Genomic DNA, 25075 nt, shown 5'->3' with positions numbered 1-25075 from the left:
AGCATAGGATATCTCAATAATGGGGTTAAACATAATTAGCAAAATATCAAGTCAACTGTGGACCCCAGCAGAGTGAGCCTTCTACCAAATAATGGTTATCTTTTATAAAATATTAATCCAACTTCTTATATAGTCAAAGACATTTAAAAACATTTATTTTGGGATTCCTGGGTGGCTCAGTCAGTTAGGTGTCTAAGGGCCCTGGGAGCAAGCCCTTCTCTCTTTCCCTCTGCCTGCTGACCCTGCTTGTGCTCTCTCTCTCTCTCTCCCTGTCAAATAAATAAATAAAATATTTAAAAACTAAAATAAAAACTTTAATTAAAAATGTGAATACTAAAAAAAAATTTAAAAAAAAATGTGAATACTTTTGCATACTATTTATCAATTAGGCATGTTACTTAATGACCCTGACCTCATATGAATAGAATGTAGCCAGGTTTATCTAGATCAGGGGTATGTCAACTAAAGCCATAAGGCTAATAAATCCAGTGCAATTTTATAAACAAAGTTTATTAGAATACACCCACATACAGTATTTAGATAAAATCTATTACCTATGGATTCTCTTTCACTAAAATGGCAGAGTTGAATAGATGCAACAGAAACCATATGGCCTGCAAAACCTGTAATATTGCCCTTTATAAAAAATAAGGCTGATCCTTTCTTCCCCGATCCCTGTTCTCAATCAGTGGTTCTCTAAACCTCAGTCTATACAGAATGTGTCAATGATATATGGCAAAATTTATACAATAATAATATTACTATAATAGCACAAATCGAGCCACAACTATAGGCTTGCCAATTTGACATTTTGGAAAGGTCTGTTACTATTTTGAAATTATTTCAGTCTTGTTCCTTTGTTCTTGAAACAGCCTTCCTTTATGAAATGCTATTGATATTAAATAGCAGTTTTCTTTGAAAGTCTTTGTGGCAAAATTTAAAAAATAATAGTCCTATATGTTTCTTCCTTTATTTTACTTTATTTATTTTTTTTTTAATTTTGTTTGACCAGGATATTGAAAGATCTGAGAACCAGTGGTCTGGACAACGTTTAGATTTCTTCTCAATGGTAAAGCCCCCAGCACAAATATCAAACAAATGTACTGTAAGATCCTGAAAGGCAAGGAGACTATCTTAACATCTACATTCTACAAAATACCCATCATGTGGTCTTATACATTGCAAGTCTTCTAAAAACCTATCAAAACTGAATTTTTCCATAGAAACAAATATAGGTGGTTAAATATGCAGGTCAGCACATAAAAGCTCATATTTATCCCATGATATCCCATAATAATCATAAGCTCAGTATACAAGCATGTCAACAATCACAGTATTTTTTTTTTAAGATTTATTTATTTATTTATTTATTTTAAAGAGAGACAGAGCACAAGCAGGAGGGGCAGAAAGAGAAGGAGACAGAATCTCAAGCAGACCCCGCACTGAGCACAGTGCCCAACAAAGGGCTTAATCTCAGGACCCCAAGATAATTACCTGAACCAAAACCAAGAATCTGTTGTTTAACTGACTGTACCACTGAGGCACCCCAACAATCACAGTATTAACACTCCATGAAAACACAATCAAATTCAACTTTGGATGTTTGAACACTTCCCAACTCCACATACCATGGGGAACAATGGATGAATCCTTCAGCTCTTAGGAGGTGAATAAGGTGCCCAAGCCCCACAAAACTCAGGAAGGGTGGAAAATAAAATGAAAGGGGGAGGTAGAAATCACAAGATAGAGTGAGAAAAAGGGAGAGTGTACTAGTTTGAAGGAAAAGACAACGGGATGCTTTATAACAATGTAAATTCTCAAGCTTTTCTTTTCCTTTCTCAGTATCACTGTCACTACTAACCACACCTCTTTGCTCCCACCAAACACCAATTTTTTACAACTTGGGCCACCACTCCTAGTGTTTGCCTGGAAGTAATGTCAGTCTTCATGAGGTATTTATTTTTCTAATATAATAGGCATCAAAATATTTAAGAAACACTGATGAGAGAAAAACTGAAAAATTGATCAAATACTATTCATTATTTTTTCTCAACACTATAGAAACACCACTAGAATTATACTGCACAAATACAATTTTATGATCTTGGTTATTGAACTTTAGGATAGGTAAAAATATTGTTTGAGAATCACTGTTCAAGATTTAAACTGAACAGAGGAGCAAAATGCTAGTGCCCCAGAGTGAACTGTAAGCTAAGGACAAAGAACTAAGAATTCTGTAAAACAGTCAGTCTAACTTACCAACTCAACCACTAGGGCAGTAAGAAACAAGACTAGGATTTGTTCCTTATCAGTTCAGCTAGAGGAAGGCCCTCTGCCCTAGAGTGGAGGACTGCAGTGCTTTAGAATACAGAACTAGGACTTCATTCCTTATACTTTTTTTTTTTTTTTACCTGAACCCAAGGTTAGGAAGGAAGAGGAGGGAGAGTAAAGGGGGGACATCAAGATCAGAAGGAAATGAAGAACTAAAGTGGAGGGGTAAGAGAAGACGAGATTCCAAGGAAAAAATATGAAAGTGGTGTTCTTGGCTTCTAGACCATAAGGCCAGAATAGCTGCCCGAAAGTAGTATAGCTGAAGGATCTCACATTGATGGGAACTACTGGATCAAAACTTTTTTTTTTTTTTTTAAATCTTTTTTTTTAAATTTTTATTTATTTATGATAGTCACAGAGAGAGAGAGAGAGGCAGAGACACAGGCAGAGGGAGAAGCAGGCTCCATGCACCGGGAGCCCGACGTGGGATTCGATCCCGGGTCTCCAGGATCGCGCCCTGGGCCAAAGGCAGGCGCCAAACCGCTGCGCCACCCAGGGATCCCTGGATCAAAACTTTTAAGTCTGATAAAAGCATATTAACTACTATACACTTTAAATCTGAAATATCTGCCCAAATAAGGAAAATAGTCTGAATCTCCTATCAATAGAGGACTGGATTATACATTATGATTCATTACTAAAATGGAATACTATGTGGATTGAATTCTATAGCTGGGCAGCCCGAGTGGCTTAGGGGTTTAGCACCGCCTTCAGCCCAGGGCATGATCCTGGAGACCCCAGATCGAGTCCCACGTCAGGCTCCCTGCATGGAGCCTGCTTCTCCCTCTGCCTGTCTCTCTGCCTGTCTCTCTCTCTCTCTCTGTCTGTCTCTCATGAATAAATAAATAAAATCTTTAAAAAAAAAAAAAAAAAGAATTCTATAGCTAATGAAATGGGAAGATGTCCAGGAATATACTGTGAGATGGAGGGAAAAACCAAGAAAGTTTTATTTTTTTTTTTCCAAGAAAGTTTTAGAACATTACAAATAGTATGTGCCCATTTTTATTAAAAATTGTTTAAATATAAGTGAAAAATATGTGTTAATCTGTTATATTTTTTCTATAGGAATGGAGAAAGGGAGAAAAACTGGCTATTTCAACTTTTTACATTCTATATTATTTGCATTTTTCTCACTAACTTGGTTATTTTCATAATGAAAAATTAAGATTGCTTTTCTCATCTTAAGGAAACTAGGTAAACTGTTTTAATCTAGATGGCAAACTGCTTACTTGATGGATTTTGGATCTGTGTAAGAATTTTCCTAAGAAGAAAGAATATCTAGCAAAGGAAACAAACATCAACAATATCTGAGATACAAGTGCCCCTCAATATCCTGCTTTTTGTGAAAATAAAACAAACACAGTATATGTAATAGAAATAACGCCAAATATGTTATAATGTTGTATATACAAATCAGCAAAATATTGTCCTGCCATTAAACTCATCTATATCGTTTCTATATATACTGCAGTAGTATTAAAGTACAATAAAGAGGGCTGGCACAGATTCCTAACAGAATTTTAAGGACAATATTTTCTGAGTCAAAAAGTCATTTATATAATGTGTAAATAAGAGTAGGATTCAGCGAGGCAACTTTCAAAATTATTTTATATGTAAGAAGATACAACTACATTCCCACTACAACATGGAAATGAAAGAGAAAATGTGATTTTCAAGAGAAAATGTGGATTTCAGTATGTTTACTCTGACAGCTAATCTCATTTACAGTTTTCTATTAGATTAATTCTTGATTATATCAACAGACAATTTTACAATTAAACATAATTTTAATTGGGGGTGACTGGGTGGTTCAGTTGGTTAGGTGTCTTGACTCTTGATTTTGGCTCAGGTCATGATCTCAGGGTCCTGAGATCAAGCCCTTTTTCGGGGTCTGTGCTCAGCGGGGAGTCTGCTTGTCCCTCTCCTTCTGCTCCTCCCCCTGTGCTCTCTCTCTCTCTCTCAAATAAATAAAATCTTTTTAAAAATTAGAAAATCACTGTAATTGGATTTAAATTTATAGAATAAGTACAAATACAAAAGCACTAAGGTGGCATGAAAACTCCAAGTTCAAACTAAGTTCAAGGGACACACAAGGGACACTTCAACAGTAATGATAATATTCTAAATCAAAGCTGGGTGATGTACATGTATTATTTTACATTAAAACACATATATGTAACATGTTGTTTTGAAAAATCAAGTATTTCCAAGTAAAATAACAAGTTTAGTAAAGCCAGGTTTCATATACACACACACACACACACACACACACACTTGAGATATTTAATGGCATAATGAAGTACATCATTTTGCATCTGCAATTTCACAAGCAATTGTGGCCAAAGTGAGAGAAAGGTTTTCCCTTTTCTAGAAGTGGTAAAACCAGATAACACTTTGTCCCTTGGCCTATTTCACCTCAAAACCTAAAGGAAATGTTTGTGAGCTCTTCTAATAGCAATTATTTCTGCTGTAAAGGTTTTTAACAGAGACACTAAATCTCAAAGTTAGGAAATTGGTTAGTGGACACCTGTTTATCTGTAATAGATTACGTAATAATGAAGTGTAATATGTGGGAGAAGTTTATTGAATAAGTTATTTTTATTACTCTTTAACTTAGTACAGGTTCATAAACAAAGTACAAACATGGCACTTACTTCTCTATATTAAAAACATCTGTGATTTTTCAAGGCATTCTCATTTCACTAATCCTCAAAAACATCCTTTTTTTTAAAGATTTTATTTATTTATTCATGAGAGACACAGAGAGAGAGGCAGAGACACAGGCAGAGGGAGAAGCAGGCTCCATGCAGGGAGCCTGATGTGGGACTCGATCCTCGGTCTCCAGGATCAGGCCTTGGGCCGAAGGCGGCACTAAACCACTGAGCCACCTGGGCTGCCCCTCAAAAACATCATATGACAGATTTGTCACAATTTTACAGAAAAGGAATCATAGGGATACTGAGTTATATTCAGTCATCCCACCTCAACAGCCTACAGTTACTATTTCAGGTGACAGGGCAGTAGTGAACAAAACAATGAAATTCCTTGTTTTTGTGGATAGTACATTCTACTAGGAAAACATTAAACATTTTGGTAAATAGTGCTGAATGTTTATACTGTACTATATTTATATAAAAAAATCTGTGCATAAGTGGATCCACACAGTTCAAACCAGTGATGTTCAACAGTTTTATATTTATTCCATCAGCAAAAATCCAGGTAATGATGAGTTGGCTGCAGATTCAGAACCTTGAGACATGGGTTTTTTGCAACAGAATTACCAACTCTTTCAGGAGTCATTCATTAACTAAATATACTCCTGTAATACTCTTTCCTTGTAAGTCACTAAAATGCTTTCCATTTAGAATGTTTGCAACATTTAAAAATCCTTTATAACACTGACTAAACTGATTGGCCAAACAAGAAAAAGAAATAAACACAACAAACTACCAAATATTGCCCAATATTTCATACATACCATAAGCATTGGGGAAGTCCCCAGGTCCTGGTCCAGGATAAAAAGGCCCGGGTCCTGGAGGTTGAACTGGATACTGTTGTGGGGGCCCGACATAAGGAGGACCACTATGACGGTACTAGAAAAGAGAAGTTAAAGACATTTATAAATAATGTGGTAGTAGCTTACTATTAAAAAAAATAGTTTTGTGTGTGTGTATATATAGAAAAGAATTAACTGAAATAAGGTAAAAACATCTGATTAAATACTTTCAAAAATGCTTGCGATCCAGATGCATAAGGACAAAGAGAAAGAGGTGCATTACGTAAAATCATACAGCAAATCAATGCACAGACAGACATCTTCTCAGTGTAAAATTATTTTAAGGTGATAGTTTTCAATGAAATTGAAAGATATCACAGGAACAGCATAATTACTGAGTCTGTTTTAGAGCAGATGGATATGGGGAAGGATTGGGGTAAAAGCTAAAAGATAAAAATAATTACTCTAACATCTTAGAAAAACTTAGATGTAGAAATATCTCCTTACAATATTTCGGAAAATGACAAAATGGCTAGACTTACAACCAACAAAAAAGTTCACATATCACTAAAAACCAATGCCATCATCCACCATCCCTGCCTCCTCTGATGAGAATTTGGGTTAATCCCCACTCTACTGCTGGACCACACAGACTTGAGAGATACTTTACCTGCGGGATACAGTACTGAGGACCCTGCGGCACTGGGTACGGCATGGGCAGATGGTTAACCATCATGATGTGCTGATTGGCCTGATACACTGCAGTGGGTGTCTGTGCACCAGGACGAATGGAAGGACTGCTGTTCGGGATGGTAGCTCTAGGAGGCTGTATCTGAGGCCTCTGAAAAAACTGAGGAGGGGGGAAATATTTATTTATTTTTTTTACAAAGAGGAATATGTAAATTTTACTATTTTGAGCTTTCTCATTACCAACTTGAATTGGAAATACATTATACATGAAAAGAGACTAAACTGCCTGTGGCTGGGATCACTAAAAATATTGTACGCTAGGCACACTAAATAAAGTTTTGTTCCATGCTGTCACACGTATGAAAACGGTAGGGCAGTCTCACTTTCAAAATGAAGTCTCAGCTAATTTAAATGAAAAATTATATACCATAATTACTATTTTTAAAGTATGTGATAAAATATAACAAAAGGAGTAGCTTATGTCTAATAAAAGTTGTTCTACTGTATAAAAGCACTTATTCTTTCAGTAAGAGTAGGTAGCTTATAAGAACTTATTAAAAATTTAAAACAGCCCCTTAAAAACTACCATTTAAGTAATTTATAAAATATTTCTGGACATAAGGATTTTCATCTCAGTCTATCAGAGTCAAGTTAAATTAAAACTATAAGTAGAGTTGCCACATTCTGATTTGTCACACGATGGGAATGGCCTTCCTTTTTCTAAAACATGGAAAACCCATATTTACTGAACCCAATTTTGCTTTCGTGAATAACAGTATGTAATAAAAGTGGAAAATCTAGATAGACTCAAGAATGGTCTGGAAGGAGCAGAAGTCAAATTTATCAAATGGCGGCCAGTATCTGATTATTTATGGCTCTCACTGCAGGCTTAAAAGCCTTGAAACAATACACCAAAAGTAAATTCCCACCGTGAATGCACGTATATTCATCAGCAAACAGTCAATCTCATTGTAATAATAAGAAGGGAATAGAGTAATAAAAGAGGCCATGCAGAACCAGTAGTTGTTACCTGGATGGGTCTGAATCCTCCCTTCAATTATGAAGCAAGAAAGCAGCAGGAAACAGAAAGAAAGCCAATGGAAAAGCTTATAGATCAGTAGGAAGGGGTAGGACATAGCATGCAGCTCAACAAAAATATCTTTCTATTTAGTAATAATAGGAGAAGAAGGAAGATTAGAAAATCAGAATGACAATTCTCCACTTGAGAATTCAAGGACACATGGAATTGAAGAATTGAATCACACTTAATTGAATATAAATAAACCCAGTGGCAAAAATATTCTTATAGTAGCCACAAGTTATAAAGCTTGAAAGGATATGTCAGATTCCTGTTCTTGGCTACACAGACATCCATTTTGTGAATTGGCATTAGTTTTTTAGCTTCTCTATGATCCACTCTCCATCTTTAATGGAGAAAAGAGTTAATAATCAAAGTGTCATTCATTATTTTAAAGTTTGTAAATGTCCTAAGAAATAACTAAACTTTTGAAAATATATCAGACCCTTCAGGACAGAAACCTGCTCTTCTCAACTAACACAGCGTATAAAAGGCCACTTAAAGCTTTAAGATGGGGAAATATAAAACTAGTCTTAAAATGTGGTCTAGCTCCAAAATCTCTTGAGTTGTCTCACAATTCCAGACATGAGCATTGCTATTGGTCCAAATAAAGGCAAGGATGAGCTTTGGGCCCACTCAAGTCTGTCTTAATCTTGAGTGTCAAGCTACCCATACATAGTAAAAGAAATAATTTTTTATCTTATGCTGAATTGGAAGAATTAGGATCCAACATCCAAGGCTCATCCCCATTTGAAAGGCCTTCACAACCCAGGACAAAGAAAGCCCTAAAGAGTTAAGTCACAGAAAAGCAACAGACAGTACAGCAGGAGAATGGAGTGGATGGGGGAACCAGATGGGGAAGGCCATAGAGAGTAGTAGTTGATGGAGATGAAAAGAAGACACAAGAAGCAAAGTTGCTAACACAGGAACCTGAGCAGAGACATACACAGCAATAGTGTCATGTTTTTTCCATTGGCACAGTTTTGGTAACAGACACAAGAATTTCTGTTGGCTGCAACCAAGAACACTGAACTAGTAAACTTTCCACCCTACACTTCACTTCTCATAAGTACACAGCAGATAGAATCTATTATTCATCAACCTATTATTCATATGAGCTGTAAACACATTTCATGAATGAACTTAAACATTTTTATAACTTGGTTAATATGGCAGGAGCCACAAAACTCTTACAGGCCTCAAGGAGAGGACAGTCATTCATCTGCTCAACTTCATGAGCATTACTCCATGCTGGATGCAGTGGACAGAAATCTTACTCCTGTAAGATACTTTTCCACCAACTCTAGAGGGCAGCCAAGACAAGGAGAGTATCAAACACAAGTGAAGATCCACTGTATTTATATTATCATTAAATTTTGTCAGAGTACTTACTGACTGAATAGACATGGTTTTATTAACTTGTGTAGAGCAAGAAAAGCATATATGGGCAAAGTTTCCCCACAAGTCTAACAGTTTACTATATGTGAATCCTTTTCCTGGCAATGGTTTCCAAATCCTCCACCAGGGTTTTTAACTCCTGTTTACCACAGCTGAGAATACAGCTTATTCAAGAAGGATTCAGAAGCCTGTTTTCTTCAGTTGTTTTGAAAGAAAAACAAGTGTTTCTGATGATACGGCTAATATTAATAAACACCTGAATCCAGGAAAATACCAAATTTATGGTTACATGGACATGCAATTTTTTTAAAAAAACTAAGACTTCAGCTTTGAAGCAATGAAGAAAAGTGTATTCATATATGTACATTAAATAATACTGAAGATTTATACAGCACTTACTAGCTACCAGGTACTGCTCTAATCATTTTACATATATGCTAAATTATTCTCACAACAAATCTCTAAGGTGGGTAGTATTATTAACACCCCCATTGGATATATGGGGAAATTGAGGGACAGAGAGACTAATTTACTAAAGGTCTCCCATCTGTAATTTAAACACAGTCAGGTTTAGGTCTATAACTTTAACTGTTACACACTCTACTTCTCATAAAATGGAATACTCCTTATATTTTCAAACAATTGTTGCCAATAAGAAGAAATGTTTTCTAAGGCTGAAGGGATATGGTGAGATCTTTATCCAACTACACTAATGAGTGGCATATCCCTCAATCATAGCTGATTCCTAGTAAGAAAAATGTTCCATCAATTACTTTATAGAATCCATGATTATTATTAAGGAAAATAAATTTCTAATTCTTGCAAGACTGTAATTCTTTACCTCCCTTAAAGTAACTGACACCTTTTCCTATGCTTCACATCCTTGGAACAACATTTATATCCTAGGTACAACAGAACTACTATTACTCGAACTCACTGTAGTAAGATTTTTATAGGGACAGGCTCTCTGGAGCTTATTTTTCCCCTTTAGAAGTTCCCTCCTTCTCCCCAACCCCTCCTCCTTCTCTCTCTCTCTCTCTCTCTCTCTCACACACACACACACACACTCACACACATATAACTACACGAGATTCTAATATATAGGGCTAGAAAAGGTGTAATGGCTGGAAAGGCAAAGAAATCAAAAGAAATGGATTCTCTTTTTTGTATTCTCTCTTAACCATTCAATTGTGAATTTAGCATTAGATTTAATAATGATGCAGGAAATTAAAAATCCGTGGGTAGGCATGGCAGCAAACTACAGGTTATTAAAAAGAACATATGAACGTGAATGAGCCTTCTCAAACTGTTTGCAATGCTTCTGAATTCCTTTTTCTCTTCACTGATCAAACTCTCCTGGATACTGGATGTAAGGACAGTACAGGACATTTAGTCTAACCACATATCTACAGTTTAAATCTCTTATTTGACATGCCCTTTGGGTTACAACTGAACAACTGAACAACTGAAGGTACAAATTCCAGTATATTATTAAATGGTGTTCTGACTTTCCTTCTACTGGCTCCAAATTTTTCTCTTTGCATCACCTTCCCTTTGGTCCAATAAATAGTCCTAAAAACACATCAAAGTCAAATCCTTCTTCTACAGAAGTGACAGATCTCTAAGTTATGTGAAGACAGCCATCACTGCCAACTTTTATACCAATGTCTTTTTTTTTGTTCTAAGCCAATCACTACCATCCATGCCCTGTCCCTCCAACCAAGATGTTGAATTCCCTCTTCAGCTTTCTCTCAGTATGGTCCCACAGTTCAGTTTCACTAAAGAGAAAATCAAACACAAACATCCAGATGGTGTCTGCCCAGAATGTACCTGGACTCACTCAATAAATTTATCTGTGCAAAATGAAAGAGCAACATCTCTCTCTTACTCTGGCTGACTACATTTCCATTAATAAAACCAAGAATAACAGAGGCTCTTTTGTCAACCACATTTTACTACTGATTGGTGCTGAGTTACAATCTTGTAAAACCCTTAAGTCTTCTTTATATACAACCTGGCAATAAGTCATGCTCTTCACTTTTGTATGTACTCTTAGAGTTATGTAATCAGGTTCAGATAGGGAATCTTGTATGTTATTCCTTTGAAAATATATCTAACAAAAAAGAAAAAAGAAAACATATCTAGCTAATTTAAACCCATCATTTCAGACTGTACAGATACTTCTGGATTCAAATGTATGATACAATGTCAAAACTGTATAACCATCAGCAAATCTGACAGGGATGTCACTAACCCAAGTCATTGATGAAAAATGTTGAAAAAGGCTAGGTAGAGAAGGGAGGAATCATGTATAAGAGAAGTATCATTTCCAATCTTGATTTCAATTTGTTTTAAGTCTTTTATCTTACAATGGTCCACTAGCATGCCAGGGGAATGGCAAGGGAAAGCAACAGCCCTCATTTGAGGTGGTACTTTGGGCAGCTTTCCCAAAGGGCTAGGGTACATTTAAAACAGAGGCTGAATTTAAAGTACTCATGATAGCTGACTTTCACTAAAACACTCTAGAAACCAGAAGGAAAATGTTGCATTTTAGAAAATCCTTCTAAAGGTGTGATAATTATGCCATTACCTAAAGTTTCCTGGCTAATAACATTAGTAATAAATGCTTTTTGAAGATGTTGGTAATTATATCACTTCTCATGACTTCACTCTTTCTAAAATCATCAAAAGACAGTTATCTCTAAAAAAAAAAATTTAATTAGACATTCCGTGAAAACTACCTATTCATTTTCAGCATTTGAAAAATCATATTCAGTCACATTAGTTCTTCCTATGTGGAAAAAAACCTGACTAAATATTTATTAATTTGCAAAATAATAAAAACTATATCAAAGTATGTTTCTGATATCCCTACCTTTCTGCAATACACAGTTCAGACTACTAAGAGGAACAGTAAAGACTTGCAATTATGAATTTTTTAGGTTAATATCTTCAAAAATTCTAGAGTACTCAAGAAAAATAACAGTGCTATAATTTTCTCACAAGTTATAAAGGGACAAGCAGTGAAAAGTCCACATAATGGAATACCACTCAATTACCAACCAGATATTCTACTGCTTACAACAATTTACAATGAAGGCTATTATGTTCTAGGTTCTTTCTGTTCTTTCCTGGCACATGGCCAGGATCACATAATTTATGTTTCCTTAAGAATTAGAAGATGTAAAAAAAAAAAAAAAAAAAAGATTTAGAAGATGTAAGCCCTAGAGCAGAGTATCTAACAGTCACTAGCCATATTTGATTATTTAAATTAAAATTAATTTAATCTTCAGTTGCATTGCACATTTCAAGTGGTCAATAGCCACATGTGGCTAGTAGCTACTATAGTGAATAGGGCAGACACGGAACATCACCACCACACAGAACATTCTATCAGACAGTAATGCTATGGAGGATTTTGTCAGATGGAAAAAAAAAAAAAAAACGTAAAAACTGTTCAGGAACAGTCTGATTATGATGTAGACTCTGAGAAATAGGCAACCTTGTTAGAATACTTCACTCATAGGTAAAAATAGCTCAAAAAAGGGGGGAAAGACAGGCTGTGTCACTGCTAAGGAAAACTGACATTCACCAAGAACCTATTATGTGCCAGGGATTGTGAAGGCAGGTACTCTGATCCTCACAACACCATTAGGGACCAGGTGCTGTATTGCAACACTTTAATATTTTATCATTTATGAGCATATTTTATCCATTTCTCAGATAAAAAACCTGAGGTTCAAAGTTAGTTTGTAGTAAAGCTAAGATTCCCAGTTAAGCTGACTCCCAATCTGTGTTTACTATCTCTGCTGTAACTCTACGAGACTTTGGTGAATAAGGTACCAGATAAAACTGCCCATGACTGACTTACATTAAGCTCTGAAAAATCAAAGAGCACGGTCATAAGAGTGCATAAATGCTTTACAGATTTCCAAGTAATATCCACTAGACTCTGATATGCGAGGTCTGGCCGCAGAGGCAAGCCCTAAGCCTTCATTTATTTTACTTTCCAAATCTAAGAAACTGCCAAGAGCAATACAAATATTTCTCTACCAGAAACTAAGGCTTCAAATGTAACAGTACAACTTGAGTGCAAAAACTTCTAAGGGTCATAATGGGGGAAAAAAATCAACATAAGGCAGCTGTTTTCTTTTAATCTTTTAGCAAAAAGAAGGAAACTACAACAGGAAAACAAGCAGTTTCAATGCTGCTTGCCACCAGGTAACATATTGCTTGCTGTGAAATACTATTAAGCTTTACAAAACTTTTGTTTACACTAAATCAGATTGTTTTGAATGTGGCATATTCTTCAACATTTGTGAATACTAACTGAACTAAAATCATGTATCAACACACTGCAAAAATGTTTTTGTTTTATGAACACTTTTAAATACCAATTCCCTGGTCTTTCTCAAAATGCAAAGACTATAAAGCTATAGTTTTTTTTTTTTTTTTTTACAGCTATAGTATTTAACCAACACTTGATCTCTGTTATGAAACCCCAAAGTGAAATAAGGACAGGAACACAAGTAACTTTAAACCACAACTACACAAATTTCAACTACTAAACATGAAATTACTAACACAAGCCAGAATCTACATTATACTAAGTGACTTGTTTTTACTTATGAGTGTACATTCTGTTCTTTCAGTTTCTAATTACCTTGGGATTTTCAAACATCGGAGTAAAAATAGTTGACATATTTCTAAAGCCAAAGGTGTCTGCATATAAAATTACGTAGTGCTTCTTCTTTTACCTTTGAAGAAAACTTTTATTCTAATCTGAAGCTTCCTTCAAGTTCCAAAATGCAAAAGGACATTCTAATCAATTAATGTGAAGAATCTCTGCAAAAGTCAAAAACTAATGGTACTAGAAGAAGACAAGGCTGACATAATTCTAACTGGAGCATGGTATTCCTGACTGGAGGGACTCAGTAAGAGCTCTGGCTGGCCACACAGAAAGATATTCTAAATAAAAGTAGTTCCAAGTAATAATTCTATAACAGTTTCTTGGTGCTATTAAACTAAAAATACTACTATCTAAAATCTTACTTACTTCATTTCAATTCAGTAAACTTCACTTTACAAAGAAGAAAAAATATATGTTCTAGATTACTAAACTGGACAACTGTGTTTTCATTTCACAAGGAATTAACTTATCTAAATAACAGTATTTTTTTCCTTTGTAATGTTATTATAGGAGGAACTATTAGTAAGCATTCACAAAAAGCTATGTATTTACTGTTGAATTTTAGAAACAACGATCATAGGAAACATCACCCAGCATCAAATTGTTATGTTAAAAAAAAAATCAAAGCATAAAAGGATATATGATCAGCAAGGCAGCCACTGATGAACAATGCAATAAAGGAGAAATGAGAGATCTATTGACTAAGTCTAACTATTCAAAGCTAATTCTAACCCTTGATTTAATTCTTTCTGGCCAAAGATGATAAAACCATTTGTGCCTTCAATTCACAACAAACCAAAAATAACCTAGGACATCAAATGTTTTTCCCCTTTAAAAATGTATTCTTGGTATACCATTCAATGTTTTTTTAATGTTTGCTCTCATTATACTAGTCTCTATCTACTATTTTGTTTTATAATACTGCTTTGTCTCAATGTCTCTATGAACCTCTACCTGACTTTCTTTCTTTCTTTCTTTGAGAGAGAGAGAGAGAGAGAGAGAGAGAGAGAGAGAGAGAGAGAGATGGAGAGGAGCAAAAAAAAATGGGAGAGAGTGAATCTCAAGCAGACTCCATGCCCAGCCCAGAGCCCAACAAAGGGCTCCCTCTCACAAGCCTGAAATCATGACCTGAGCCAAAATCAAGAGTCAGATGCTTAACTGACTGAGCCACCCAGGTGCCCCTCTACATGACTTTAGATTTGAGAAGACTGTCTTAAATGCAGACTTCAATCAGTAATTTTCAAATAGGAAATAGTATCACCTCCATATTGGCTATTTGGAAATGTACGAAGGTGTTTTTTGTTTTTTTAATTGTCACTAGGGGAATTCTACTGGCATTTAGAGTCCTAAGGTTGCTAAATGAAGTGCAATTTACAGGGAAGTTTTTCATAACCCAAAATGACAATACCTATCCCATAGTGAAACAAATCAAATTGGTCTGTACATCCATGGATACAGAAGAGCAAACTCTTCCTAACAATTTGCTCTATACCATGCCACTGCTTCAGCTAGCTCCTGCTCAGCAGTGCCACTTCAACCCCTAACCCCTCCCTCCTCTAGTTCTCCATAGTAACGAATTACTGCTGCTGCCTCAACCAAAGTTATATGTTTCCTTACTCACTTAATTCTCTCTGGTGTAATGAAAACATGTTAACTGCTATTTAGAAAGGAAGAATGCCAGAGTAAATAGTAGCCAGCTACCTGAAGTTTTTGTATCCAAAAACAATGCTCTGGATTTATGCTGCATTTCAAGAACTAGTGTCAAAAAGTAATTATTTTCCTTGCTAATACAGAAGTAGTTAAGTATATACACATATGTAGTTTTTTTTTTAAGATTTTATTTATTTATTCATGAGAGACAGAGAGACAGAGAGAGAGAGAGAGAGAGAGGCAGAGACATAGGCAGAGGGAGAAGCAGGCTCCACGTAGGAAGCCTGATGTGGGACTCGATCCTGGGACTCCAGGATCACGCCCTGAGCCGAAGGCAGATGCTTAACCGTTGAGCCACCAAGGCTTCCCCGTATGTAGTTTTTTTATAGTTGAAACATACCATAATTTCACAAGCATCACCCCATAGCTAAATAAAGGACCAATCTGCCAATACTTTCTTAAGTCATATTACACAGGAAAAATGATTTCAGAATTGAAATCAACCTTTTCTCACAAAGACCCCTTTAAGTTTTCCTTTGTTTTTGGAATTTAAAGAAAAATAAAGTGTATCACAAACCTTTAGGCTCAGAAGAAAATTCTGAAAACAAACTTTCCTAAAAAAGACTATTTATAAAAGGTTTAAGTACAACATCCTTATTTGAGAACCACTGCGACTGAATAGAAATTATAGAAACATTCAGCCTTATATGAAGGAGCTCAGATATTGTTTTTCTTAATCACTAGTTTTTTTTCTACTCCACTTCTAGAGCAGAGTTTCTCTGCTCCCAGGTTTCTCTGTTAGGACTATATCTCTGGCTTGATTCCTAACTAAAATAAGCCTTACCTATATGACCCTTGACTAAATATTTTTAAAAATTTATAGTCGATCTTTTTACCTAAAGGCTTATCTTCTTTTTAATTATTAGTAATCGTGTCCCATAGATTAGTACTATGTGCCAAACACTGTTGAACATTTTCTTTCAATTACCTCGTTTACTCTTCATATCAGTCCTAAGATGGGTACTAATACTGTCCCCATTTTACAGATGAGAAAACTGAGGCTGAGCCCAGTGAGTAACTTGCCTAAAATGACTCAGTTAATAAGGAAGAGTCAAACCTAGGTCTAGTTGACACCAAACCGCAAGCTCTTAAAGTACTTTAACAACACTATCTGTTGATACTAAAAAGTATGCAAATTTTGTTTCTTCGCCTAATCCAAAGAACTGCCCTCCATTTCATAAAACCACATCTGAGTTCTGCAAAGTGTCTTTAGCAGAATTTGCTTGGCTTTTATACCGTCTAAATTGAAAAGACTTTAAGAAATAGAGCCTTGTATTAAACCAATGGTAGACAATGAAATTCTGCAATTAAACCATCTCCATTTACTCAATAAGAATTCTAACTATGATAACCACAGGTTAAACAATGGGTAACATTTCTCTCATTTTATCAAACCATACTAGATTGCATAATAGTATAAAAAATAGCTACTACTTATTGACTGCTTACTTTATGTCAGATGCCTAAAGAATCTCATCTCTAATATAGAGGGTATTTATCCCCACTTTACAAGGGAACTGGAGTTCAGAAAAAGATCTGCTTAACCTAATTGGTTACACAGTAAAAAAGCTGGTAATATGAACCAGATCTGTAAGGCCTAGGCCCTTTCTACTGTGGCAGGAGAAAATGTCTTAGGACACTCTCTAAAAAGCTATTTGAAGGGAAAAACCCTGCAGGGCTTTTCTTTCTCCCAAACCACCTCTTCTACTATATTCCTGCTAAATAAATTAGTGTCAGCATATACACTTTCAAATTTTAACTTAATCAGTTACTTCATTTAAAAAGAACAGGCTACAAATATTAAAATTAAATAAGGTATTTATTTTCTATGTATCCTGAGAATAATTCTATGCAGCAAATGAGTATGTATTACTGTTAATTTGATACTAGATCTAAGTTAGTAAATGAGATTAAGTGGTTTTAGAAATACTAACGCTGTTTTATACACATCAATGCAAGTTACATCAGAATGTTAACAGAAAACCCTTAGAATGTTGCCTATTCCAGTTAAATTAAAACAATAGAGATATCCACAAAATCTGTGAGAGCTTACTATATCTAAAATTTTTCAGGGTTCTCTAAATTCAGAGCAATTATTTTTTGGGGTAAAAACCACTCTATTATTTTTAAATTGTGCCATGAACAGAAGGGATAGGGTTTGTTAATAACAAAACGCTGTGAAATTAGTGAAGGACAAAAGAACAGAATCACAGGAGACTATGGCTACTCTTGCAGAGCACAGTTTGGGCAGTTCCCTGGAATGGCAGCATTCTAAGGGTCAGAAGCTACTAAAGCCCCCACCTATTGTTAAGGGTGATAGTGAAGGGGCAAGAGTACAGTACCTGGTGATGGGCAGGTCGAGGCCCCGCTGCAAACTGAGAAAAGGAGGGAAAACAAATACAAAAGGAAAGGCACAAAGAGTCAGAAACACCACAACAAAAACCAAATGTCACACAATATGCCAAAAGAAAAAAACCCACAAGAAAAAAAAAAAAAACACAAACAGTCAAAGCTTTGCTGCAGGACAGTGACAGACAGGTACTAAGATTCAACAGGTTAACACCACTACCAGGTATAGTTTGCCATTTATCAGCTGGGAGAGAAACAGCTAAGCTGTTAGGCACATAAGGGTACCTCTCTGATAGGAATATTAAAAAAAAATAAAAATAAAAAAATAAAGCAGAAGGAGTTTTGAAATACTAAGTGGTTACATTAAGACAAACAGGAAAAGGTCAAGGGTGCTTATGCAAATTGATATAGCGGGAGAAAATGAGAAAAGTTTTTATATTACAAGAAATAGGAAGTAATTAAAATGTCCCACAGGAAATAAAAAATGTTAACAGGACTGATTTCAAATTTACTTAAGTTTAATGGGGTATCTCACACATGAAATGGAAATTTCAGTATCTTCCTTTATTTCTTAAAGAATAAAATTTCATTTATATATCTATAAATATACAGGCATATTTATAATATATAAACATGTATTTAAATATATATATAACTATATATTTAAATACAATTAACTAGTAAAGTAGAATATTAGCATACTAAAGCAAATAGCTGGTAATGAACATCACTCTCTAACATGATTAATCAAAGTGGTACTATTACAAGCTTAAGAAGAAAAAAGAGTGAAAGAACTCAAATTTCTATACACAACAGCACAACACTGTCCATATGTACCTACTGCTATCTGATAAGGATAATAAAAACAACAGAAAATATATAAATCCTTAGCCCAATACAGTGCTTGAAAGCAGGTAATACATACTCCAACTCTCCCTCTCCCTAACTTACAATGAAAGAAAAATCTTTCTACCAACAAAATTTTTTAAATACTAAACCTCTAAGATCACCTAATTCTTCATCACTTCCAATGTGATTTCACTAAAAAGGACAGAGAAAAACTATTTGGGACATAGCGTCATGTACTGGCTACTAATTAACTATCAAAATGTTAACCACCCTCTTTTAATAGTGAAAAGAAAATATTTACAAAGCAGTAGTAAACACAAACCACACAGGGCATTAACATAACACGTTTAAGAAACTAAAATATGTCTTCAGTTGTTTGATTTGCTAGAGAGCCTTCTGTCAACTCACACTACAGGTGAATCAGACTGAAGATTAACTAAGAAGCAATCCCTCACACTCAGAATTTCTGAGTTACATGCAAGAGATGTGGAATTATTTCCCCAACTGCCATTATTTCATATAAATAATTTTCAACAAACTGCAGTGGAGCACATACCATAACATAGGAGTTTTCTGCTGAAGCCTGCTTTATTAAGAATTCATCTTAGAAGCTAAAGTATTACCTATTTTTCAAGTAATGAAATGTGTCTTAAAAACAATTCAAAGTTATTCAGCATAACTGAATGTGATTACAGTGTGTTAGGTCAGCCATTTTATTTGCTAACTATTGTAAAAGAGATTTTCAGAATGATGATAAGGACAGCTATACTTCTTGCAAAATATTTTCTCTTCATAGAAACTGAGGTCTTATATTTTCAGTTTTCCAATTATGAAAAGAAAACAGATCATACCTCTACCATGGACATCAAGTTTCAAGAATAGGCAATATCACCCATGTGGTATGAAAGTAGGGGGTGGAAGTGAGATGTCTCTTCATGACACTTTTGAAGAAAATGGGAGAGAAGGGCCATGTTAAAAAATTAACCTGAATATAGCAGTACCTGTCTTATCACTGTTCCACAGAAAGGTGCCATTTCTAAGGCTCTAAAATAAAAGTTGCAACTTCATATACTTGGAAGGTTCCAGTCAAAAGAGAACTTTCTATGAGCAAGAGGAGTACCTTATAAAGTTACACATATATTAAACAACAACAACTACAACACAAGTTAGTGGGAAAGTACCCTAGTCTATTTTGCACTAGTCACCATTGGCTATTGAGCTTTCCACTTGGAATGACAACAATCTTAATCCTAGGGTAACTGTAAGCAACAGAACAAACTGTAGTCGCTGCTGGCTCATATTAAAAATAGAAACTTTTCATTTCTTTTTTTTTTTTTAAGGGGTCTTTAAGATGGTGAGGACTGTAGGTATTAAGGAAAGCAGCCTTCTGTGAACTTGAATCGAATGTTAATGCCACCCACCCACCAACCCACTCACTCTTCTGTGCAGTTGGCAACAGGGCATGGCCAACATAACACTGATGTATCTTTGGTACTCGGCACCACAAAATATAACCAGTAGGTACAGGTTACTGCAAAATCCAAACTGTTCTCCCTCTTCCAATTAGGCATTTAATAGCTATTTTGGAGGCTATTTAAAAATAAACTATTGTTTAAAGAGTTCCAGTACAACCAGAAAATGGAATAGAGAGGTAGCTAGCTAATCAGTACCTTTTTGCTTTTAAACAAGATTTTCAATAATGTGACTTTAACTAAGATACTATACATCAAGTAGAAATATGGACACAAAGATAACCTGAAAGAGGGAGGGGGAACACTTGAAGCCACTTGGATTGCAAAGGCAGCTGTCCAGGGAAGAACAGAATAGCCTAAACTGTGCAATTGCCAATGGCCCATTAATGCAGAAATAGAATGGAGTAAGCTTTAGCTGCTCTACAAGCCATGGGAAGGGTCCCTTCCTTAGTGCAACAGCTTACCTCTCCTCACCAGTTGGGATAGCTGTGGGATGGATGAGACTAGACTATGGCAACTTGGGATGTAAAAGAAAATGCAATCCTGTCAAATTTCATATCCCAACTTCACCCTCCCAGCACCAACACAAATGAAATAAAGAAAACTTGACCCAAAACAACAAGCAAGAGTAGTCCAGGGTTTGCTAGTCTTGCACTTGTTTTGGGATATGTAATGGAATGTTATGTGTGTGGTTTTTAGTAATGGGGGTGGTAATGGTCACTAGCAGAGCAGATGGCAAAAATTGCATAGAGGATAGTATCTGAAGAGTTTATGACCACAGAAAAATGGCTGACAACTACAGACAATTTCCTCTTTGATATTCAATTATAAAATGGAAAGAGGGAAAAAGAGCCTTAAAATTTATCTTTTAAAATCAAATTTTCTGAAAGGGATATCCCTCTTCAAGTTTAAAATAAAGAAAAATCTAAGTCCCAAATTACTCCTGTCTAATTCCCAATCAAGAGGACCCACCCAATTTGTTATTCTTTTCCCACTATGCCTGGCAGAAACTGCCATGCTAGCTTAGACTTTCAGAGAAGAAGCAATCAAAGCATTTCTGTTCATCAGCCAATAAATGGATGTGGTCAAAAATAATGAGTGCCAGAGGCACCACTGCCTGCAAGAAGTACAGTTTGTTATATTGCTTACAATGCAGTATTTTATCCAGCCTCTTCCAGCCAAGGACCTGTAAACGGGAGTCTGTTCCAAAACCTTCCTCCTCTTCCAGTTGTCTGTGCAATGTATTGGCACTGTTCTGCTGGGCTGTCAAAAAAACTGGTTTAGAGATGCAGCTCTTCAGTCAGGTTTTGCGCCAGTTCTAACCATGTAAATTTCTTTTCTTTCAATAATTATAAAAGGGAGAAGGGGATGAAGAGGGCCATAGAATTCTTTGCAATAAGAGCTTACCATAATGTCCCATGTTTAATGACTAGAAGCAGGGCCTATCTAAATTAATCTGGTGAGATCTCAGGCCCACTCCAAGTAGTCAAGTATCCACATCCCCAAACCACTCTCAGAATACAACTTGCATCAGATATTTCTTGTTGATCATTTCAGCAAAAAAAAAAAAAAAAAAAAAAAAAAAAAAAAAAGACAAGCAAACAAGCAACTAGGACCAAAGTCCCACCTCTTTAGAAAGGTTCTTCTACCCCCTGGGGAGAACAAAGATCTAAGAGTAGGTATTGGAGAAGAGGGCAATAGGGAAAAGGAAGACAGGAAGAGGGTAAGAAAGAGATTACAATTTGGTGCAGTCCATGATCTCTAGTTCTTTGAGCAATCTTTAATACATTTCAACATTTCTTAGTTCATGCATAAAACCAAATGAAGAGGAGCTAATGCAATGAAAATACCCCTATACTACAGGCAAAAAAAGCACGGGTGGGGAACCAAAAGAAGATACCTGTATTCTGAGGAAAACACAAAGCTGAGACACCAGTAGGAATGTGAGATACAATGTGAGATGTTACAGAAGCACTTTCTGGCAAAAACTAGTCATGCAGGGAAGGAAACGACGTTCTAAGGAATGGACAGCTGAAGCCACTAAATACTTTCGTAAAACAGAAGGATGAACCTTGAGTAAATTCTCAGTTTTGCAATATTTATTGCAATCCATGTAAAGGATGAGCAAAGAGGATGATAACATTTTAATTTGTATGACAATTTATTTACTATCTGAAAAAATGAATACACCATTGGTGTATTTCATGCATATGTCCAAACTATCAAATGGTTAGAACTGATCTAGTGACACCGATTCAGAAATCTTACTTCCCAAACCACTGAAATTTGAGAATCCAAATAATAAAATTTACTTTTAAAATCACTGTGCTTTACTCTCCTCCTGAATTTTGAACAGTACAACAAATTAAGAGCTGAAATGAACTTGAATGCAACCATTTTTTTAAAAAATCATGCCACAGAAAAGTAAAAGAAGATAAAAAGCTCCATTTCTTCTTTTTTTCAATAAATTTTAAGTATTACTATATTAAAAATCTGAAAATGCAATGCTAACCAATTATCATAAATAAATAAATAATCAATCAATCAATCCTTGGGAAAATTTTTTCAAAAACAAGTAAAAATTTTAGCCAAAGGAACCTAAGCTACTAAAAACAAACTTGAATGGAAACCATTGTCTAGAACAAGCTTCTGCTTACTTACCGGAGAACGGGTCTGAGGTTGTGAATTCATTGTCTGAGGGGCTTGAGGGTATACCAACGTGGTTGGACCTGCATTCTGTCCAGAGGGATATGGGGTCTGTCAAAAGGAAAAAAATGGCAAGAACATTATCATATACTGAATGTATATGGCATGGTAACTCGAAGTATTAAAAAGAAATTTATAGAAATATTTACTAGTGTGGTTCACAGCTCTACTTTTAAAAATTTATCTTTACTACTATATGCAGTAATTCAGAATCACAACAACATTTTTTAAAGGTTACCTTAAACCTCCTGATAAGGAGACATCTGCAAGCCAATAACCTAAGTACAATGATTTGATAACTGAAGTACAGAGAACACTCACTGTCAATTCATCTATTTCTGAAACGGACAGAACATGCCACAAACAAAATCAAACATGGCTGAGAGAACTTGTGACTGCTGTGGTGAGCTTTCCAAAGTACCTACAAGCAAAGAAAACCATTGAGGAAGATGAAGATATCCCAGAGCCAGATTAGCAGTTCACTAGGTTAACCACTATACTATTGCTGTTCTCTTCCTCTGTTTACATTTTAATTCTTTTTCATGATGACCTTTTTTTACATAAAAATCTACAGTCAATAAGAACTTTAGATAAAACCATGGGATAAGTAGCATTATGTACTAACTTACCATAGGTTTTCTGAAAATAAAAGAATAAGCTTTTTTTTTTTTTTAGATTTTATTTATTCATTCATGAGACACACACAGACAGGCAGAGACATAGGCAGAGACATAGGGAGAGGGAGAAGTAGGCTCCCTCTAGGGAGCTCGATTTGGGACTCGATCCGCGGACCCCAGGATCATGCTGTGCGCTGAAGGCAAACAATCACTGAGCCACCCAAATCTCCCAAAAGTATAAGCTTTTCATTATGAAGCCATGTTAAATACTAGAGACTAATAGTCTATATGCTACTGCTCCAGAAAAAATAAAAATAAAAAAGCAAAAAACTTGTAACATGTTTAAAATGAAATACTGGCAATAGCCATAGACACAGAATCAGAGGATCTGGCTTCAAATCCTAACAACTGCCACTTACCTGGGTAAGTAATTTATCTTGCCCATGTATATATAAAAAAAAACAAAACTAATCTACCTCATAAGGAAGGTGCTAAGATTAAATGATGTAAAAATTAATTACCATACGATCCCCTTTTAATTACCACAGTGCTAATTTTACAAATGAAATCAAAGGTCAGAAAATTTGAGTGTTGGGCACCTGGGTGGCTTAGTTATAGTAGAGTGTCCAACTCTTGATTTTGGCTCAGGTTGTGATCTCATGGGTCAAGAAATTGAGTCTGCTTAGGATTCTCTCCCTGTACCCCCTTCAGCCACTCATTAGCTTTTCTCTCTCTCTCTCCCTCTCAAATAAATAAATGAATCTTAAAAAAAAAAAAAAGAAAAAGAAAATTCAAGTATCTTACCCAAGGTAACTAAGTAAAAGGTATTTCTAGAAAATACTCCAATTTTGACTTAAAAGAAAATTCTACAACTTTTTGTCATCTGTTGACCATTTAGTGATAGTTCAGCTGGGATTAACAATTTAAAGCAAATGTCTGACGGGTGACTGGCTGGCTCAGTTGATGGAACATGTGACTTTTGATATTAGAGACATGAGTTCAAGCACCAAATCAGGGGCAGAGAGTACATTAAAAAAATAAATCTTTAGAGCGAATGTTTAAAAAGTTCATCAAAACTTTTTTTTAAAATTCATGATAGAGAGAGAGAGAGAGAGAGGCAAAGACACAGGCAGAGGGAGAAGCAGGCTCCATTCCAGGAGCCCGATGCGAGACTCGATCCTGGGACTCCAGGACTGCGCCCCGGGCCAAAGGCAGGCGCTAAACACACTGAACCACCCAGGGATCCCCCATCAAAACTTTTAAACGATGAAAACAAAACAAAATTAATGGGAAAAAAAAAACAAAACAACTTCATACTGGACACAGAGGATAATTTCCAATCTTTCAACATGATAACCTTATACTCATCTCTATAACCAACAATAAGGCTCCATATCAGGTTAATATTCCTTTTCACTGTAGGTGTAATAAATCTGGCCACAAACTGAAAATTCGGACAGCAAGTATCTCACATCTATTAAATAGGTGATAACTGCTTCAAATACAACCCAAAAGTATTCACAGATTTCTCACCAAAGATAATTTTTAAAAGTACTATTTGAAACATGAAGTTTTCACAAGTATGTATTCACAAACTCAAACTCTGGAAGGCTGGATGGAGGTTGACTATTTCAACTTAAAGTTAACTTTCTAATTCAAGTTAACTGTTTCAACTTCAGAGAGGAAAAT

The 25075-nt window shown here is 35.5% G+C and overlaps 1 protein-coding gene across 14 annotated transcripts in view; it reads right to left on the bottom strand.

Annotated features, from left to right (window-relative positions):
• The window catches only part of EIF4G3 (eukaryotic translation initiation factor 4 gamma 3), a 330614-nt gene that overhangs the window by 128957 nt on the left and 176582 nt on the right, over nucleotides 1–25075 (bottom strand). For 4 of the 14 annotated variants that reach the window (XM_038531712.1, XM_038531714.1, XM_038531713.1 and 1 more), the window contains 3 exons: nucleotides 22725–22820; nucleotides 6498–6677; nucleotides 5810–5924 (listed from right to left, as the gene is read on the bottom strand). In XM_038531712.1, the coding sequence (XP_038387640.1) occupies nucleotides 5810–5924; nucleotides 6498–6677; nucleotides 22725–22820 (391 nt within the window). Of the gene's footprint in view, nucleotides 1–5809; nucleotides 5925–6497; nucleotides 6678–7547; nucleotides 7569–17735; nucleotides 17769–19442; nucleotides 19467–21212; nucleotides 21339–22724; nucleotides 22821–23090; nucleotides 23191–25075 lie in introns of those variants that run through there. The other 10 variants (XM_038531720.1, XM_038531722.1, XM_038531709.1 and 7 more) reach the window with 9 other exon arrangements.

This window comes from Canis lupus, chromosome 2, assembly GCF_011100685.1.
Source record: "Canis lupus familiaris isolate Mischka breed German Shepherd chromosome 2, alternate assembly UU_Cfam_GSD_1.0, whole genome shotgun sequence".
Lineage (NCBI taxonomy): Eukaryota > Metazoa > Chordata > Mammalia > Carnivora > Canidae > Canis > Canis lupus.
This window is presented reverse-complemented; position numbering and strand designations above follow the sequence as displayed.